Source organism: Babylonia areolata, chromosome 17 (assembly GCF_041734735.1).
Source record: "Babylonia areolata isolate BAREFJ2019XMU chromosome 17, ASM4173473v1, whole genome shotgun sequence".
Lineage (NCBI taxonomy): Eukaryota > Metazoa > Mollusca > Gastropoda > Neogastropoda > Buccinidae > Babylonia > Babylonia areolata.
In genome coordinates, this window is record NC_134892.1 from 9,024,454 (window position 1) to 9,044,453 (window position 20,000).

The window sequence follows — 20,000 nt, forward strand, 5'->3', positions numbered from 1 at the left end:
TCAAAACGTTTGCAGCAGCAAGTTTCAGTTTCAGTTTCACTTTCTCAAGGAGGCGTCACTGCGTTCGGACAAATCCATACACGCTACACCACATCTGTTGAGCAGATGCCTGACCAGCAGCATAACCCAACGCGCTTATTCAGGCCTTGAGTGCATGCTTACATATTTGTGTACCAATGAAAGTGGATTTCATTTTACGTAATTTCGCCAGAGGACAACACTCTCGTTGCCATGGGTTCTTTTTCAGTGCGCCAAGTGCGTGCTGCACACGGGACCTCGGTTTATCGTCTCATCCGAAAGACTAGACGCTCAGTTTGATTTTCCAGTCAAACTTAGGAGAAAGGGCGAGAGCGGGATTCGAACCCACACCCTCACGGACTCTCTGTATTGGCAGCTGAGCGTCTTAACCATTCTGCCATCTTCCTCTTGCAGAAGCAAAATCGGTATTTATGGGGCGGGCGTGAAGGTCTGACAACAAACGACTGGACTCCTCACAATTTGTTCTTGACAAACACCTTCGTTCTTATTAAAGAAAGGGATTTTCCCGAATAAGTTCCCGCGTGCACATGCATGCTAGCTGCTGCACGTAGTGAAATTAACGCTCGCCGGGTTTGTTCAGCCTGGAGTTCATCAGTTTATTGTGTCCAGAGGGCACCAATAACACGTGCGATCATAAGGCACGCGCGTGGTTGACAAACTCCAACAAAGTCGCTGTTATGCTTTGATGCACCAGTGTGTGTGTGTGTGCGCGCGCGAGCACGCGCGCGCGTGTGTGTAATTATAATTTTTTTATGTAACATATTTCTTTTTGTTGTATTTTAAAGAAAGGCAAAATAGAAATAAACTATTATCATTTTTATTATTATAATTATTATTATCATTATTATCATTATAATCATCATCATCATCTTAACATCACTGTACACTTCTTGAGAGTGCATTCTAGTTGACTGTAGTTTGTAACAAAAATAAACACGCCGCTTGTCTTTAACAAAGTCTGGGCGTATGAAGTGTAGTCTAGCGAAATCGCTGGACTAAATTTCAGCCGTTTTGGTATCAAAGTCTTCTGCCATGAATACCAACTTTCGAGGGATCGTCTCGGACAACACATTTAGTCCAGGCGTTTCTGTTTGCACCAGCCCCATGAATATGACCCCGGGGTTTTCAATGAGTCTGTAATCATAATGATTTCCTTTATTTCACTTTCTTTTCGGGGTAATTATGATGTCTCTGACTACGGAGAAACGTACTGACATCTTGAGGGAATGGCGGTATCGACTGGATCTATCAGGAAATACTACTCCTACTACTGGAGTGTTGGCCTAGCGGTAAGCATCCGCCTAGGAAGCGAGAGAATCTGAGTGCATTGGTTCGAATCCTTCAGTCGCCAGTATTTTCTCCAAATCGGTTACACCCATAGTGGTGGTCTGGACGCTAGTCATTCGGATCAACCAAGGTCCCGTGTGCAGCATGCACTTTGTGCACATAACAGAACCCACGGCAACGAAAGTGTTGGCCCTGGCAAAATTCTGTAGAAAAATCCACTTCGACAGGAAATCAAAACAACATTGCAGGCAGAATAAATATATATATATAAAAAAAAAAAAGTGGGGATGGCACTCTCAGTGTAGCGACGTGCTCTCCCTGGGGAGAGCATCCCAAATTTCACACAGAGAAATCTGTTGTGACCAAAAGAATAATACAATACAATACAATATAATACAGTACTACTGCTAAAAATAATGGATACTTATACTGCACACAATCCAGAAATCCACTCTGTGCACTTAACTAAACATGTTTTTTTTTTTTACAAAACAATTAACACATTACATCAATGTTACGCATACACACCAAGATACAACTATCAAACTACACAGCCCCCCTCCGCACACACACACACACACACATACACACACTGACGCACACTACACACACACGAACACACACCACACACACACACACACTCACTTTCATGCAAACAAACACGCACAAACACATACTGCACACACACACACACACACACACACACACACACACACACACACACACACACACACGTACAGACGCGCACACACAACGACACGCACACAACAACCACAAAGAAACATACACACACACTCACATTCAAACAAACAAACAAACAAACACACACACACACACACACACACACACACTCACATACACACACACACAACTCCCCTCCCCCTCCCACCCACACCAATCACCAAACCCACCCACCAACACACCCACACCCACACTCACATCATCCTCATCTTCCCCAAACCCAAAGCCGGGGGGGAGCTCTCCACCGATAGCCTCGTCAAACAGCTGCAGGAAGTAGTCCATGGTGAACTGATACTCGTGACGCACGCTGGCCAGCGACCTCATCAGGGCGAACATCAGGGCCCCGCGCCTCGCCACCGGGTACAGCTCGTCCTTCAGAAGGTCAAGGTCGTCCAGGATCGTCTGCGTCTTCGACAACTCCTCGGCCAGCTGTTTGGGAGGGGGACATAAGGGAGAATGTGAGTTACGGAAAATTATTTTTTTAACTCTTTCCATACGAACGGCGAAAGAGACGACGTTAACAGCGTTTCACCCCAATTACCATCATCAAAATATTGCAAGCGGAAGGCTCTTATACTGAAGACGTGAATGTGGACAAAGTATACCACAATTCTGACGACGGAAGCTAAGGTTGGGTCATTCAGACACCCACTGGACATCCGAGGGGTCTGTGTAGAGGAGAAGAGAGGACTGGCCGTACTGAGTGAGTTAAATATTCATTATCAGTAGTAGCAGTAGCAACAGTAGTAGTAGTAGATCGTCTCTGTCTTCAACAACTCCTCGGCAAGCTGTTTGGCAGGGGGACATAAGGGAGAATGTGAGTTACGGAAAATTATTTTTTAAATATTCATTATCAGTAGTAGCAGTAGCAACAGTAGTAGTAGTAGATCGTCTGTGTCTTCAACAACTCCTCGGCAAGCTGTTTGGCAGGGGGACATAAGGGAGAATGTGAGTTACGGAAAATTATTTTTTAAATATCCATTATCAGTAGTAGCAGTAGCAACAGTAGTAGTAGTAGTAGTAGTAGTAGTAGATCGTCTGTGTCTTCAACAACTCCTCGGCAAGATGTCTGGAGGGGGAGGCGGGACATGAAGGAGAATGTGTATTATGGAAATGTTTCTCTGGAATATCATTATATTAAAAAAATCATTTGTCATTTTTATTTATCATCATTATCAGTAGCAGCAGTAGTAATAGTAGTAGTAGAAGTAGTAGATCGTCTGCGTCTTCGATAACTCCTCAGCAAGCTGTTGGGGGAGAGGTGTGGGTGGGGGCGGGGGGACAGAGGGTGGAGGGGGGCATGAGGGAGAATGTGTATTACGGAAATGTTTCTTTGGATTATTATCATAAAAAGAAAAAAATCTTATCATTATTAGTAGTGGTAGTAATAGCAGCAGTAGAAGTAGTAGTAGTACTAGTAGAATGAAATATATGGGTGGCATTGCACTGTAGCGACGCGCTGTCCCTGTGGAGAGCAGCCCGAATTTCACACAGAGAAATCTGTTATGACACAAAAGTAATACAATTCAGTACGATACAACAGAATGCAACGCAACACAACTCAATGCAATGCAATACAGTACAACGCAATCAAATACAGCACAACACAATCCGAAACAATACAATACAATACAATACAAAACTACCACCACCTCGGACCCTCCCAGTTCACCACCAACCCACCCACCCCCACCACGTCCACACACACACACTCCCAAACACCCACCCACACGCCCAAACCTCACACACCCACACCCCACCCACCAACCCCCCCCCCTCCCCCTCCACCCCCGTACTCCCCACCCCCTCACAACCCACCTGCAGCCGAGCCTGGGTGATGTTGGTGATGAACTGCAGCGACTTGGGGCTGCTCAGCATGGCCTTCTGGCCCGAGGACAGCACGCGGCCCTTCAGCACGCCGGAGAACTGGTACAGCGTGTCCTTCAGAAGCTGCAGGTTACGCAGCGCCGTGATCCTCTCCCTGTGCAGCTCGGGGCGGATGCTGGCGAACGTGCGCGCGAGCAGGTCTTCGATGAGCGTGTCGTTGCTGACACCGAAGTTGACGAGGGTGGTGGTGGCGGCGATGGCAGCGCTGAAGCGGGGTTTGGGCAGCTGGGTAGACAGGTAGAAGCGGAAGTCCTGGTGGCACAGGGTGCGGCGCCCGCAGAACAGGATCATGCGAGGGTCTGGTGGGGAAAAGGTTTCGTGAAAGATCAGTTGAATGGTATGACTTGCGAAGAGTGGGTCAGTTGATCATTGCGATGTTATGACTTTGACACGATCAGGCGAAAGATGTGAAATTATCATTATATGAATATGTCGTGATCATGTGATGGAAAAAAATGATCATAACGGGATTATGACTTTGTCAAGATCATGTGAAGGATGTGAAACGGTATTCAAAATGTTACGACTTTGTCACGATCATGTGAACGATGTGATAATTATGGTCTTTAGAATGTTATGAATTTGTCGTAATCATGCTAAGGATGTGAAATGGTAATTAAAATGGTATGAATTTGTCGCGATTATGCGAAGGAAGTGGAATAGTCACTAGAATGTTATGACTTTGTTGAGATCATGCTAAGGATGTGAGATGATCATGACAATGAAACGATCATAAGATGTTATGACTTAGTCATGATCAATCGAATGTGAAATGATCATTACAATGATATGAATTTGTCATGATCATGTGAAGGATTTGAAATGATCATTAGAATGTTATCACTATGTCATGATCATGCGAAGGATATGAAAGGATCATTATAATCAAATGAAGTTGTCGCGATCACGCAAAGAATGTGTCAGATTATCATTAGGAAAGTTATGGCTTTGTCACGATAATGCGAAGAATGTGATAAGATCATTGCGATGGTATGACTTTACCCTATCATGTGAAAGATGTATTGTATTGTATTGTATTGTATTTATAACATCGTAATGATCATTTCAAATTGTTTGCATGATCGCGACAAAGTCATAACACTGTCATGATCATTTCATATCCTTTGCATGATCAGGACTTAATGATAACATTCTAATGATGTGGAGTGTCCGCCTAGTGGTAACACGTCCACTTTGGAAGCGAGAGAATCTGAGCGAACTGGTTCGAATCCTACAGTCGTTAGTATTTTCTCCCAATCCACAAGATTTTGCATGGTCTGGACGCTAGTCATTTGGATGAGACGAAAAAGCAATGTCACATGTGCAGCATATACTTTGCGCACGTAAAAGAACCAGCGACAATGAAAGGGTTGTCCATGGCAAAATTCTGTAGAAAAATCCATGTCAATAAGAAACAAATAAAATTGCAGACAGAAAAAAAAAAAAAAACAATGGAGGGGGCGCTCTCAATGTAGCAACGCGCTCTCTCTGGGGAGAGCAGCCCGAATTTCACACAGAGAAATCTGTTGTGACAAAAAGAGTAATGAAATACAATACAATACAATAATGCAATGCAATGCAATATAGAACAATTCAATAAAGTACAGTACAGTACAGTACAGTACAGCACAGTACGATACGATACGATACGATACGATACGATACGATGCAATGCAATACAAGACAAGACATGGCAAGACGACACAATATTACACAATGCAATGCAATACAATACAACACAATACTCTCACAGACCTTCTTCCCTGTCCTTGGTCATGGCGGTGTTACGGTGGTGGATGAGGGGGGTGATGAAGTTGTCGATGACTTCCTCACAGTTCTTGATCACCACTGGCTTGCCCTTGGTGATAGCTCGCTCAAGAGTCAGGATGATGTGAGGATCCGTCCTATTGGTTAAGATAATGGTACATCAATTCCTATTGGTTCAATGTCATACCAGTTCCTTTTGGTTCTGAAAATGTTACATAAGTTCCTATTGGTTAAATGTTATATCTGTTGCTACTGGATCAGATGATGGTACGTCAGTTCCTATTGGTTCAGCTAAAGTTACGTTACTCCCTATTTGTTCATATAACGTCACCTCAATTCCTATCGGTTCAGATAAAGTTACACTTGTTCCTACTGCTTAATTAAAAATGGTGCATTTCTTCTTGCTGGTCCAATGTGAAACCATTTTTGACCGAAAGAATCAGTATTACCTTTCTATTTTCTGTTAGTTTATTCTTCTCTCTTTTTCCCCAAATATTAGCATGTCATAACTATGAAGTTAAAATATACCCTAATCATCTGCCTACAATGTGAAACAACACAAAAGGCTTGATTATCTTAGAGAGAGAGAGAGAGAGAGAGAGAGAGAGAGAGAGAGAGAGAGAGCAGGTAGGATAATGAATACAACTGCATGGTACACAAGAAGGAAGGAGGGAAGGGAGGAAGCATCTGAGTGAAGAGAAAAGGTTACAACATCTTACACAAAAACACCAAATACTGCCGTACACCACACATGCACACAGTGAGAGAAATAGCAGTCGTAATCAATAACAGAATATGAACTATAGGGTTGTTTTGCTTTTTAACAACAGGTGTGACCACTTTTCAACATGAAACTCTGATATCCTGATCATAAAGATATCAACAACAATTAACCTGATGTAACAAATGTTAACAATCTGCCGTTATCTTGATGTTAACAGCAGCAACAAGAATCACTATCAGCACTGTCATGATTTTAACATAAGTAATTACAGTAATGTGTATTGCATAGATACAGCTCTGTCTGACAAGTCCTGACAAGTTTTCGCACACTGACAAAAAATTAATATCTTCAACCATAATATTTTTTGTAAAGCTATTAAAATTCAACTGTTAGTTCAAGCGGTTGAAGTTTGTATTCACATTTATATGTACAATACTCAGTATCTACATGTTTTCGTACACCATTCACTGTTCAAAACAATCAGAATGTATCAAAACTAGCCACTGCTGCTGTTTGTTTTTCTCAATTTCAAATTGCTTTACCCCACTCCCATCTTTTAACCCCGATGGATTGTCTTTATAATAATGAATCAAGATAATTGAACATGAACGTATTCATCAATTCCCACAAATCTTAGATATGGGAAACAAATCCCGAGACAAGAAAAGGTCTGAGGAAGAATAGTGGAGGGGGGAAAGCTCATGCTGGGGTGAAAAAAAAACATAAACGTTATGCAAGATGCTACTGGTTTAAATAATGTTACCTTAATTCCGATTGGTTCAATGATTACAGCACAAGAGGAGGAACCAGAAAGTATGTAGGGAAACTGAGCAAGGACATATGACCTTTAGAGACAGATACTGAGTAACCAAAGCAAGGACATTCGACACACCGAAACAAATGATGGTGTGAAAAGAGCAAGGGATTTCAGCAGCTGGGACAAGTATTGAGTAAAAAGAGCAAGGATATTCGAGCAATAGGGTCACCAGTTGGGTAAAAAAAATAAAAAAAAATAAAAAAGTAAGGAAATTTGAGTAACTAATATAAATGACGGGTACACAGAACAATGTTGTTTGAGCATTTCAGACAAAAAAAAATGAATACACAGTTCAGTTCAGTTTCTGGAGGAGACGCCACTGCGTTCGGACAACTCTATATACACTACACCACATCTGCTGATCAGATGTCTGACCAACAGCGTGTCCCAACACGCTTAAAAGTACGCAACACAGCAAGGACATTTGAGAAACTACAACAAACTATGGGTAAAATGAGCAAGAATATTTGAACAACTGATGGGTGCTGAGAGCAAGAATATTTGAACAACTGAAATTAATGATCAATGATGTAACTTCAAAGGTAAGAAACAAAAATGGAAATAGATAAAAAGAAACATAAAACAAATACCGAATAAATAAACTGATCAACAAACTGATTTGCTAAAACCGAACTAGATGGGGAAATGAACGAACAGAACTGTACATGTCAGTTTCAGTTTTTTTCAGTTTCAGCAGCTCAAGGAGGCGTCACTGCGTTCGGACAAATCCATATACGCTACACCACATCTGCCAAGCAGATGCCTGACCAGCAGCGTAACCCAACGCGCTTAGTCAGGCCTTGAGAAAAAAAAGAAAAAAAAGGGGGGATGAATAAATAATAGATACATACATTAAAAAAAAAAAAAACTACTACCACTACTAATAATATGTATAAGGCGCAAAAACGTGATGAAGTCAACTATAAGAGTACATAAATAAATAAATAAATAAATAAATAATAATTATAATATAAAATTATGTACATGTCAGATGAAGGGTATATGAGTGGACTTGGAGCTTCCTTCTTTTCACTGGGGAAGTTTTTGGGTACATACGTCTGTTCTCCTTATCTACCCGTATGCCAGCTGACCGGCAGCACGAGCAGCTATGGTTTGAATGATGTACCTTTGTTTTATAAAGAGTAACAGTACTCCTTGTTAAAATCAAACTATAAAAAGAATGAATGAAATACAAATGTTATGAACAGCTGGGTTGGTTGAAAAACAGGTACAAACATACTGAAGGATGAGATGGTGACGACAGGCGCAACAGCCGAATGGTTAAAGCGTTGGACTTTCAATCTAGGGTCCCGGGTTCGAATCACGGTGACGGCGCCTGGTGGGTAAAGGACGGAGATTTATACGATCTCCCAGGTCAACATATGTGCTGACCTGCCAGTGCCTGAACCCCCTTCGTGTGTATACGCAAGCAGAAGATCAAATACGCACGTTAAAGATCCTGTAATCCATGCCAGCGTTCGGTGGGTTATGGAAACAAGAACACACCCAGCATGCACACCCCCGAAAACGGAGTATGGCTGCCTACATGGCGGGTTAAAAACGGTCATACACGTAAACGCCCACTCGCGTATATACGAGTGAACGTGGGAGTTGCAGCCCACGAACGCGGAAGAAGAGATGGTGACGCCAGTCGTGTTAATCCATGTAATTTCGCTGCTATTTCTGTAAAGAACGAGCCTTTCTTTCTCTTCCTCCTCCTTTTTTTTCGGTGTATTTTTTTATCCACTGTTTCTTTTTCAACTCTTTATTTATGTTGACTCTATTTTGTCTTGTACACATCCCTCCAGTTCTTTTCTTGTCTTTCATATCCGTCTCCCTACAGCTTTATTTTTAACCTTTTTGTTTGTTTGTTTGCTTGTTTTGCTGTTTTGCTTAATTGGTTTCTTGGCTGGGAGTTTTGGGGTCAAAACGGTGTGTAGAGTTTCAATAACAACAATCAAAATGACTATTAAAAAAAAAAGGAGGGGGGGAGGGGGGAGGAAGAAGGATAGAAAGAGAAGAAAGAGTAAAAGATAGGCAACATACAAAAAAAATTAAGAAAAAAATAAAGAGGGGTGGGGGGAGGGGGGGGGGAATAAGAAAGCAAAAGAACAAAAACAGAAACTTAAACAACCAAGAACTATGAATGAATGAAATGGGAATGAAAAAAGGGGGGAACACACACACACACACACACACACACACACACACACACACACACACACACACACACACACACACATTACAACACATATACACACGCTGCCACACACACACACACACACACACACACAACAGAACCACACAGTTTTAAGCTGTAAAGGAGGCTTTGTTTTCTTTCTTTTCTTGGGAGGTAGCTGCACGGATCACACCAGTACCTACCATCTGTTTCAGGGGAGGAGACACACAGCAGCAAGCAGGACAGCGAGGCGGGCAGGTGGCATACGCAGAAACGTGCATCACCCAACACAACACGACACACAGTGCGGTAAAGGAGTGTACACACGATAGCAATGGATGACATCACAGCACACATAAAGAAATGTGAAGAATACATATCAAACCAAAATAATGTATATCTTAAATAAAGACTTTTACTGAACCACACTTCGTAATAAGAATAATTTCTTGAGTATATTGTTTTTTAACACTGAATAATAAAGTTGATATCAAATATAAAACTAAAGGCTTTGACTGAAACACAATTCATCGTAAGGTTCATTACTGAGAACAGTATCCAGGGATTCCTGGTGTGATTATCAATAGCCACATCATGTTTTTAGTTCCAGAGTATTATCAATGATACTTGTTTGATAACTATGAACAATCAACATCACAGCACACATTATCAGGATACTTTGCAAACATACACACACACATCTGCTTAAATCATATTTTGTTAAACCAGATACGCGGGGAAACCGTAATGGCAGCTTATATATTAACTGCATGTCTTTAGTTCATTCTCGTATGTTGTTGTTGTTTGTTTTGTTTTTGTTTTTGTTGTTGTTGTTGTTTTGATGAACTATCCTTCCAACTACTGCAGAGGCTGAAATGAACAAATAAACATGGCCCTAAAGACAATTTTCTGCCCCTTTTTGGAAAGCTACAACTGATTAATCACTTTGGTACAGATGCTGGGGTGAAATTCGGAAATCTCTGCTGTTTCGAATCTAGATGTTCAATATCAACTTGGCATTCTCTGTGCAGAGAAATCTGTTGTGATAAAAAGAAATACAAATACAAACACAACGTGATTCTGTTTATCAATGTCTCTGTTTGATAAGACTCTTTCCTCCTCACTCCCAAGAGGGGGTTATCTACTTGGCAAAATTGCCTCGGAGTGTGTCGGTGGTCACTGAAAAGTACTACCGACACACACCACTGCACTGCTGAAAAGGACAATGCCAGTTTGATTCCCATCCGCCATGAGGATCTTCTGCAGTGTTGCAATCAACATTGTGGATCACTTTAATTTCTTTCACGATTTTATTTTTTTGTTTGGGAAAATCAGGCATTTGACGAAGTTATAGTAAATAAATACTGAATGAAAAAAAATCAGTTTAGTTTTTTCGTGAAAATAGTGGAAAAAGCATTACCACTTTATCCCATGACTGAAAATGACAATCCATGTTGTTGTTGTTGTTGTTGTTGTTGTTTTTTGGTGGGGAGGCGGGGGTTGCTTTTTTATTTTGTGGGCTGTGACTCACACGTTTACTCTATGGACAGGGGGGGGGGGGGGGGGCTTTTACGGGTATGACCGTTTTACCCCCACCATGTTGGCAGTCATACTCGGTCTGCGGGGAGAGACAATCAATGGGAACGCGACTACACAATGCTCATAATGCTTCAACAATTAGCATCAAGGGCAGCAACTCTTTTTTTTTTCAAACAGGATCAGCAACACACATTGGGATTGCATGCTAATTGTTCAAGGGCAGCAACTCTTTTTTTTCAAACAGGATCAGCAACACACACTGGGATTGCATGCAGCTGTACATTGATCATTTCATACAACACAATGGAAGCATTAAGTTAACATGCAATGCAAAGTACAACAACGAATAATCTCTCTATCTATATCTCTCTCTCTTCTTCTTTTTCCTTCCCTTAATCAATTTTTACATCTAACACACTTGGTGTAGCATAAGCATTAAAAACAACAACAAAAAGACTAATAACTGCGCACAACCAAAAATGAGGAATCACACAGGATGCACACTAAAATTACACACAACACCAAATTAGTAATATTACATTCATCTACATTTGAAGATACATATCATTATTGTCAAAGAACATCAATTTTCCATCTTTGTGAATCCTTCTAGCAGTGTCAAAAAATATTAAGAAATTTCAAGATGTTTGTTGGTGGCTGTGGTTGTTTTTGTTTTTTTAATGAGAATAATCTGTTTTGCATAGTGATTTCCTACATAATTTTTAATCACTCTATCTGTCTCCACATACACTGTGATTCGATGCAGAATTTCTTATCTCTATGTCCGGATAGAGCTTTTCGCAAACACTTTGTTGCAGTACATAACTTTGAAAACCATGTCTGCACAAAACTATCCATGCATGAAGAGTGATTTCTCAAACATGTTGTTTTGGTCACTGATGTTAGAAAATTGTTCGATGTTAGAAAACTGTGTCTGCACAAAATTGAGGTCTTTCCGTGAAACCTAAAACTGTTGCAATAAAACACACACAAAAACGTGAAAAAAGAAAAAAAAAACTGCACATGCACACACTCTCACACAGCCATGTACATGAAAGCCAAACCACCCCTTCACACACCAACTCACCTGTTCTCCATGTCAACAGACACCAACTTGCGATGGTTGAGCAGCTTGTTGAGCCTACCCAACCACATGCCCCCTTCCCCGTTGGGGTCAATCATCATGGGAGGTCGTTGCCATGACGAGCACAGGATGGCTGCGTTCTCGATTTGGCGGGGTCCAAAGTCTGTGAAAAGTTGATGATCTGAAATGTGCTTTGAGCTTGTGTTGCTTGCTCTATGGTTTATTTTGGGGTGGGGGTTGGGGGGGCTGGGGGGGGGTAATTCCTCTGTTTTGATTGAAGATCATTTAAAATGTTTGATGTTAATTTTGGTAATTCTGATGACTTCATTTAAAAGTTTAAACCTATCTTCATTCTGAATCTTAACTGCATCAATGTAAAATCCTTCCTTCATTCCAAATCCTTACTGAACAAAGGCATGATCCTCATCTTGCCAACTATATCCTTTAAAGAAGCTTAATGAGTGTATATTTGTTAAAGTTGGGGAAAATTCAAGACACTGTTAAACAAGAGAGGCAAGGCCTTCAAGACTCACTTGTGATAAATTATGTCCCCTAGCATTAATTACAGAGTAATTTCCCTTTTTTACATACCTGCACCAAAACGTTTGCAAAATAAATAAAAATTCCATGAGTAGCAAAAGAAGTTCCTGTTTGAACAAAAAATGATAATAATGACTCCTCTAGTTGTTGTGTCAGAATAAGAGGTCAAAGTGCCAAGTTTAGAGAATACAAAAAATATAAATATAACAGTAAATGCAGTTTGCATATAATTAGGCTTCTTTTATTATTTTTTGTGCCCATCCCAGAGGTGCAATATTGTTTTAAACAAGATGACTGGAAAGAACTGAATTTTTCCTATTTTTATGCCAAATTTGGTGTCAACTGACAAAGTATTTGCAGAGAAAATGTCAATGTTAAAGTTTACCACGGACACACAGACACACGGACACACACACACACACACACACACACACACACACACACACAGACAACCGAACACCGGGTTAAAACATAGACTCACTTTGTTTACACAAGTGAGTCAAAAAAATGACCACAATAAGAAGTCTCCTTATCCATCTCAGTCATTATTTCCGTTCTATCTCTACTCTTTTGTTCGTTGTTTTCATGCAGCTGGAAGGAGATGAGTTTTGTGACAAACATCATGTACGTGTATGGTGTTTTAAATCATCATCGGTCAAATAAGATTTTTTTTTAAACCTGAAACCTCTGAACATCATACTTATTCCTTTTTATCACATCTCTCCCCATTATTTTTTTCCTTCCAATCTGAAACTAAATTATGCTGTGAAATTTTATGGGCCAATCACAAAACTAGTCACGCTAATGCTTAACTGACAAAGACCATACACACAAAAACATATTAAACAGAAATGATAGTACGCTACTGCAACAACATATAACTAAAACACAAAACTAAAACGAAATAATTTACCTTTCCCGATCCAGTCATTGAGAAGGGAGACCATTACCAGGCTACTACACCACGAAATATCTAAACACATCGAACTGATTTACCTTTCCTGATCCACTCATTGAGAGTGGTCTCCCCTACAAGCAGCTTGATGAGGGAGCGCAAGTAGCGGCTGTACTGAGAGGTGGTCAGAATGGGGGCCGAGCTTTCCGTGAACTGGGTCCGGGCATCATCGTCATCCATGTCCTCTTCCGGGATCTGACTGAGGGAGGGGTCTGCTGCTCTCGCTTCTTTCGGGGACTTGGGCGTCTTTGCCTGAGGGTCTGCACAGGAGAATGAATTATTTCTGATGATGGATGGATAAGACAGATTGCTGGATGGATAATGGATAGATGGATTCTCTCCGATGATTGGTGGATTGATAACACATAAATGGATTCTTTCGGTTGATGGATGGACGGAAAATTAGATAATTTCTTATGATAAGACATAAAAGGATTCTTTCGCATGAAGGATGGATAACAGACATATGTATTGTTTGGACTACATATTGGTGGAGAATAGATAGATGGGCTGTTTTGGATGACATATGGATGGTCAATAGTTCGACTGACTCTTTCAGATGATTGGGATGGATAAATGGATTCTTTTGGATGATGGATGGATGTATAACAGATAGAAGGATTCTTTTGGATGATGAATGGATGTATAACAGATAGAAGGATTCTTTTGGATGATGGATGGATGTATAACAGATAGAAGGATTACTTTGGATGATGGATGGATGTATAACAGATAGAAGGATTACTTTGGATGATGGATGGATGTATAACAGACAGAAGGATTACTTTGGATGATGGATGGATGTATAATAGATAGAAGGATTACTTTGGATGATGGATGGATGTATAACAGATAGAAGGATTATTTTGGATGATGGATGGATGGATAACAGACAGAAGGATTACTTTGGATGATGGATGGATGTATAACAGATAGAAGGATTACTTTGGATGATGAATGGATGTATAACAGATAGAAGGATTATTTTGGATTATGGATGGATGTATAACAGATAGAAGGATTACTTCGGATGATGGGAAGGATGTATAACAGATAGAAGGATTACTTTGGATGATGGATGGATGTATAACAGATAGAAGGATTACTTTGGATGATGGGAAGGATGTATAACAGATAGAAGGATTACTTTGGATGATGGATGGATGTATAACAGATAGAAGGATTACTTTGGATGATGGATGGATGGATAACAGATAGAAGGATTACTTTGGATGATGGATGGATGTATAACAGATAGAAGGATTACTTTGGATGATGGATGGATGTATAACAGATAGAAGGATTACTTTGGATGATGGATGGATGGATAACAGATAGAAGGATTACTTTAGATGATGGATGGATGTATAACAGATAGAAGGATTATTTTGGATTATGGATGGATGTATAACAGATAGAAGGATTATTTTGGATGATGGATGGATGTATAACAGACAGAAGGATTACTTTGGATGATGAATGGATGTATAACAGATAGAAGGATTATTTTGGATTATGGATGGATGTATAACAGATAGAAGGATTCTTTGGATAATGGCTGGATGTATAACAGATAGAAGGATTCTTTTGGATGATGGATGGATGTATAAATGATAGAAGGATTACTTTGGATGATGGATGGATGTATAACAGATAGAAGGATTTCTTTGGATAATGGCTGGATGTATAACAGATAGAAGGATTCTTTTGGATGATGGATGGATGTATAAATGATAGAAGGATTATTTTGGATGATGGATGGATGTATTACAGATAGAAGGATTCTTTTGGATGATGGATGGATGTATAACAGATAGAAGGATTCTTTTGGTGCATGTATAAAAGATAGAAGGATTATTTTGGATGATGGATGGATGTATAACAGATAGAAGGATTCTTTTGGATGATGGATGGATGTATAACAGATAGAAGGATTCTTTTGGATTGTGGGTGGATGTATAACAGATAAAAGGATTCTTTGGTTTGTGGATGGGTACAAGATAGACGAGTTCCTTTCGATGATGGATGGGTAATAGATGGGTAATAGATGTGTTCTTTCTTTCATTCTGCATATCGAGCTGCAGCACCCACATTCAATTGCATCCAGAGCGGGCATTTCATGTGCACGAGTGTTTTTATCCCACCACATAGGCAGCCATATTCGATTTCGGGTGTGTGTGCATGCTGGGTATGTATAGTATCCTAAAACCTACCAAACGCTAATATGAATAATGGGATTTTAAACGTGTGTATTTTGATCTTTTGTGTGACTGTATATATGAAGGGGGTGAAGGTACAAGCAGTTTTGCACGTATGTTGATGTGGGAGAATGTGAACACACACACACACACACACACACACACACACACACACACACACACATCTACCCACACTCACACACACAATACATTAACACCCACCAATCCCTGCTAAACATGATTATACAGTCTTTCACACACACACACACACACACACACACATGCGCGTACGCACACACACGCACACACACACACACACACACACATACACATGCGCGTAAGCACACACACACACACACACACATCTACCCACACTCACAATACATTAACATCGACCCACCCCCCAAAAAAACATGACTATACACACAGTCTTTCACACACACACAGTCTCTCTCCGTCCAGTGCATCAAATCTTCTCAGCATACCTTCCGCATCTCCCTCAGCACCATCCTTTGGCGTCTTGGGCGGCGTTGCCTTCCCATCATCCTTGGGGGTCTGCGGCGGGCTTCCTGCCTTGTCCTTGGAGGGGGTGCCCACTCCGCTCTTCGGCGTCCGAGGTGGCGCCTCCTCTCCCCCTCCTCCTCCCTCCTTCGGTGTGCGAGGGGGCGTTCCATTCTCCCCTTTGCCCTCTCCGCCTGCTTCTTTCTCTTTCGGTGATTTGGGGGTCCTGGGCGGGCCGTCTCCCTCTGTGGAGCGTCGACTTCAACGTTAATGATGAAGATGACGATGATGAATTTTGTTTAATGTCCCGTCACACATACTGGTGATTGTAGACATTTTCTCAAGAGTATCTTCTTTCCTTTCTTTTCTTTTTTTTTCTTTTTTTTTTTGTGCCCCATCATCTGTGCCGTTTCAGTGGCATTACTCCTACGCCGTTCATTTAGATTCCCCCATACACGGCCACGCCCGGACTCGTCCAACACAGTTCCAGCCTCGGCAGTCCGCAGGGAACCATCGATATTAGGTCGCCAGGAGGCCACACACCAGAGGAGAGAGACCCTGCACTGCTGCTGAGTCACTTCGGTGGTGTTCAGTGGTGCCTGTTCTGATTTAACGTACTTAGGACACCATCTACTAAGCCCCCTACTAACGACAATAATGGCTTAGTGGCGGAGCCAGACTGAGTGAGCGTCCCTCCCAGAGTGGAGACCGCCACCACGTCCCTCAAACAACAGCCCCCCCCCCATGAATCCGCAGACACTGAAGACATTAACAGGACTCACCCCAAGCACAGAAGTGGAGGGGTATCGAAACTGAGGTACATTTGAGTGTTATCGTTGAGGAGAGGAGAGGTGGGGGGATGAATGGTGCGTTGGAGGAAAATGGCTAGGGTTTCAACATTATATACTGACGTTCATTTGATTCTGTTCTAAGCCTTTCGCTATTCACGAAAAAAACAAACATTTTTAACTCTTTTTTTTTTTTAACTCACTCAGTACGGCCAATCTTTTCTCCTCTACACAGACCCCTCGGATGTCCAGTGGGTGTCTGAATGACCCAACCTTTAGCTTCCGTCGTCAGAACTGTGGTATTCTTTGTCAACATTCACCTCTTCAGTATAAGAGCGTTCCGCTTGCAATATTTTGATGATGGTAATTGGGATGAAACGCTGTTAACGTCGTCTCTTTCGCCGTTCGTATGGAGAGAGTTAACCTGTCTGTAGGTGCTCTTGATTTCTTATTACAACCTCACCTCAGACATCTGTCTAAGCTTTTCACTCTTCACTAAAAACTGTCTTTTCTAAACCTTTCTGTCAGCACTCTCGTTCTTTTTTTCTCCCTGATAACCTCCGTCATTCTGATTCCCTCGCATCTTTTAAATCTCGTCTCAAAACTCACCTTTTCCCTCAGCAATAAGTTCAATTGTGGCAGGTCCACTTCCTTTGCGTTAGCTGTGCTTGACTATGTGTGTATACATATGTATGTGTACATAACTACATACGTGTATATGAATGTGTATTGTGTGTGCGTGTGCGTGTGTTTATGTAAGTTTGTGCCTGCCTATGTGTGCGTATCTGTTAGGGTAGCTGTTAGATACACATGTATGTTAAAATGTATGTATGCAGCATGTGTGTGTGTGTGTGCGTGTGTGTGTGCGTGTGTGTGTGTGTGTGTGTGTGTGTGTGTAGTCACATTTTGGTGTGTGTATGTAACATAGATATGATGTTTTATGTTAACAAAAGCGTTTTTGTAAAGCACCTAGAGCAGATTTCTGGATAGTGTGCTATATAACTATCCATTATTATTATTATTATTATTATTTCTACAACATTGCCTCATGCCTGCCAACTTGCTTTGTATGCATGAGGTATGAGAGAAGGGGTCGGGCAGGCAATGGATGAGAGAAGAGAGAGAGACAGACAGACAGAGAGAAAGAGACAAAAAAAAGACGAGAGAGACAGAGAAACAGACAGAAACAGAGAGAGAAAGTGGTCATGACTGGTTTATGTAATTTGTAAATTTCTGTTTCGTGTAAAATGCCTTCAGAACACACACACACACACACACACACACACACACACACACACACACACACACACACGGCCACCCATCCCCCCAAACACACAAACACGCGCGCGCGCACACACACACACACACACACACACACACAGACGTGCACACACACACACGCACAGACGTGCACACACAAACACGCACACACACATACACACAAACAAACAAACACACACACACACACACACACACACACACACACACACACACACACGCACGCACCTTGACTCTCTCCAAGCGGTTTTTCTTTATCCATTTTCTCCGTCACTCCTTCCCCCTTCTTGTCCTCCTCCTTGTCCTGTTCCCCGGCGCCGGCACCTCCGATTATCTCCCCCTGGCTGGCAGGTCGGCTGGCTGCCTGACTGCCCTCCCCAGTTTTGTCTTCGGCCTGAGCTGGAGCCTGCTCCGCCACATCCTGGTGAGGAGAGGTGTGATGATGATGATGATGATGATGATGATGATGATACAGATACTTATACAGCTCCTACTCTTGGTCGGTAACCCAGCTCTAAGTGCTTAACAAACTCGGGAGTCATTTGCACAACACTGAGGCTACCTAGCTGGGGACAGCCGCCAACTGAACTGACTGGACAGCTGACGTTTGGGTGCTAAATACACACACACACACACACACACACACACACACACTAACACAAACACACACACACACACATGCATACATACGCACACACATACATACGCACACACACACATACACACGCAAACATGCATACACACACACATACAGACACTCACATATACATACGCACACACATACACACACCATACACACACACACACACACACACACACACACACACACACACACACACAAACACACACACACACACACAAACAAACACACACATACATCTAATATCACTCAAAGTGAAAAGACGTTAAAGAAAGAACACACACATACATGGGCACACACACACACTCTCTCTCTCTCTCTCTCTCTCTCTCTATATATATATATATATATATATATATATATATATATATATATCCATACCTCAATAGCATCCAGGGCCTCAGCCTCTCCCCGAATGACCGAGGTGAAGTCTACTTCGTACACAGAGCTGGCACCGGACGCTGTCTTCAGGAAGTTGATGGACCAGTCAATGACCCGACCTGCAGATATCAGTCAAAGGTCAAACTGAGGTCATAGGTCAGAACCACTAGGATCAAATTCTACAAGGGTCAGACCAGTCAAAAGGATAAAAAAAAAAAAACGTCAAAAGTTCAAAACCACAGGTCAGTCTATTGTCAAAGGTCAAAATTAAGTCAAATGTTACACCTGGCCAAACTGAAGTCATCTGTCAAACAACTAAGGTCAAACAATACAAGGGTCAAACCAGTCAAAGGGCAAACCAAAGTCAAAAGTTCAAACCACTGGTCAGTATATGTCAAATGTCCCACAATGGTCAAACTGAAGTCAAATGTCAAACTAAAACACTGGTCAGTATATGTCAAATGTCCCACAATAGTCGAACTTAAGTCAAATGTCAAACTAAAGTCAAATGTCACACCAAGGTTGAACTGAAGTCAAATGTCAAGCAAAAGTCAAAAGTTAAACCAAAGTGAAAGGTCAAACAAAAATCAAATAAAAAAAATCAACGTTAAAATTAAAAGTCGAATCAAACTTAAAGATCAAACTAAAATCAAAA

General features: G+C 41.4%; 1 protein-coding gene across 4 annotated transcripts in view; it reads right to left on the bottom strand.

Moving 5' to 3' along the window:
* The window catches only part of LOC143291635 (uncharacterized), a 171,379-nt gene that overhangs the window by 29,711 nt on the left and 121,668 nt on the right, over positions 1–20,000 (bottom strand). For all 4 annotated transcript variants that reach the window (XM_076601603.1, XM_076601604.1, XM_076601602.1 and 1 more), the window contains 8 exons: positions 19,346–19,464; positions 18,553–18,745; positions 16,243–16,503; positions 13,601–13,819; positions 12,068–12,227; positions 5,710–5,858; positions 3,886–4,253; positions 2,266–2,496 (listed from right to left, as the gene is read on the bottom strand). In XM_076601603.1, coding sequence (XP_076457718.1) covers positions 2,266–2,496; positions 3,886–4,253; positions 5,710–5,858; positions 12,068–12,227; positions 13,601–13,819; positions 16,243–16,503; positions 18,553–18,745; positions 19,346–19,464 — 1,700 coding nt within the window. The remainder of the gene's footprint in view (positions 1–2,265; positions 2,497–3,885; positions 4,254–5,709; positions 5,859–12,067; positions 12,228–13,600; positions 13,820–16,242; positions 16,504–18,552; positions 18,746–19,345; positions 19,465–20,000) is intronic.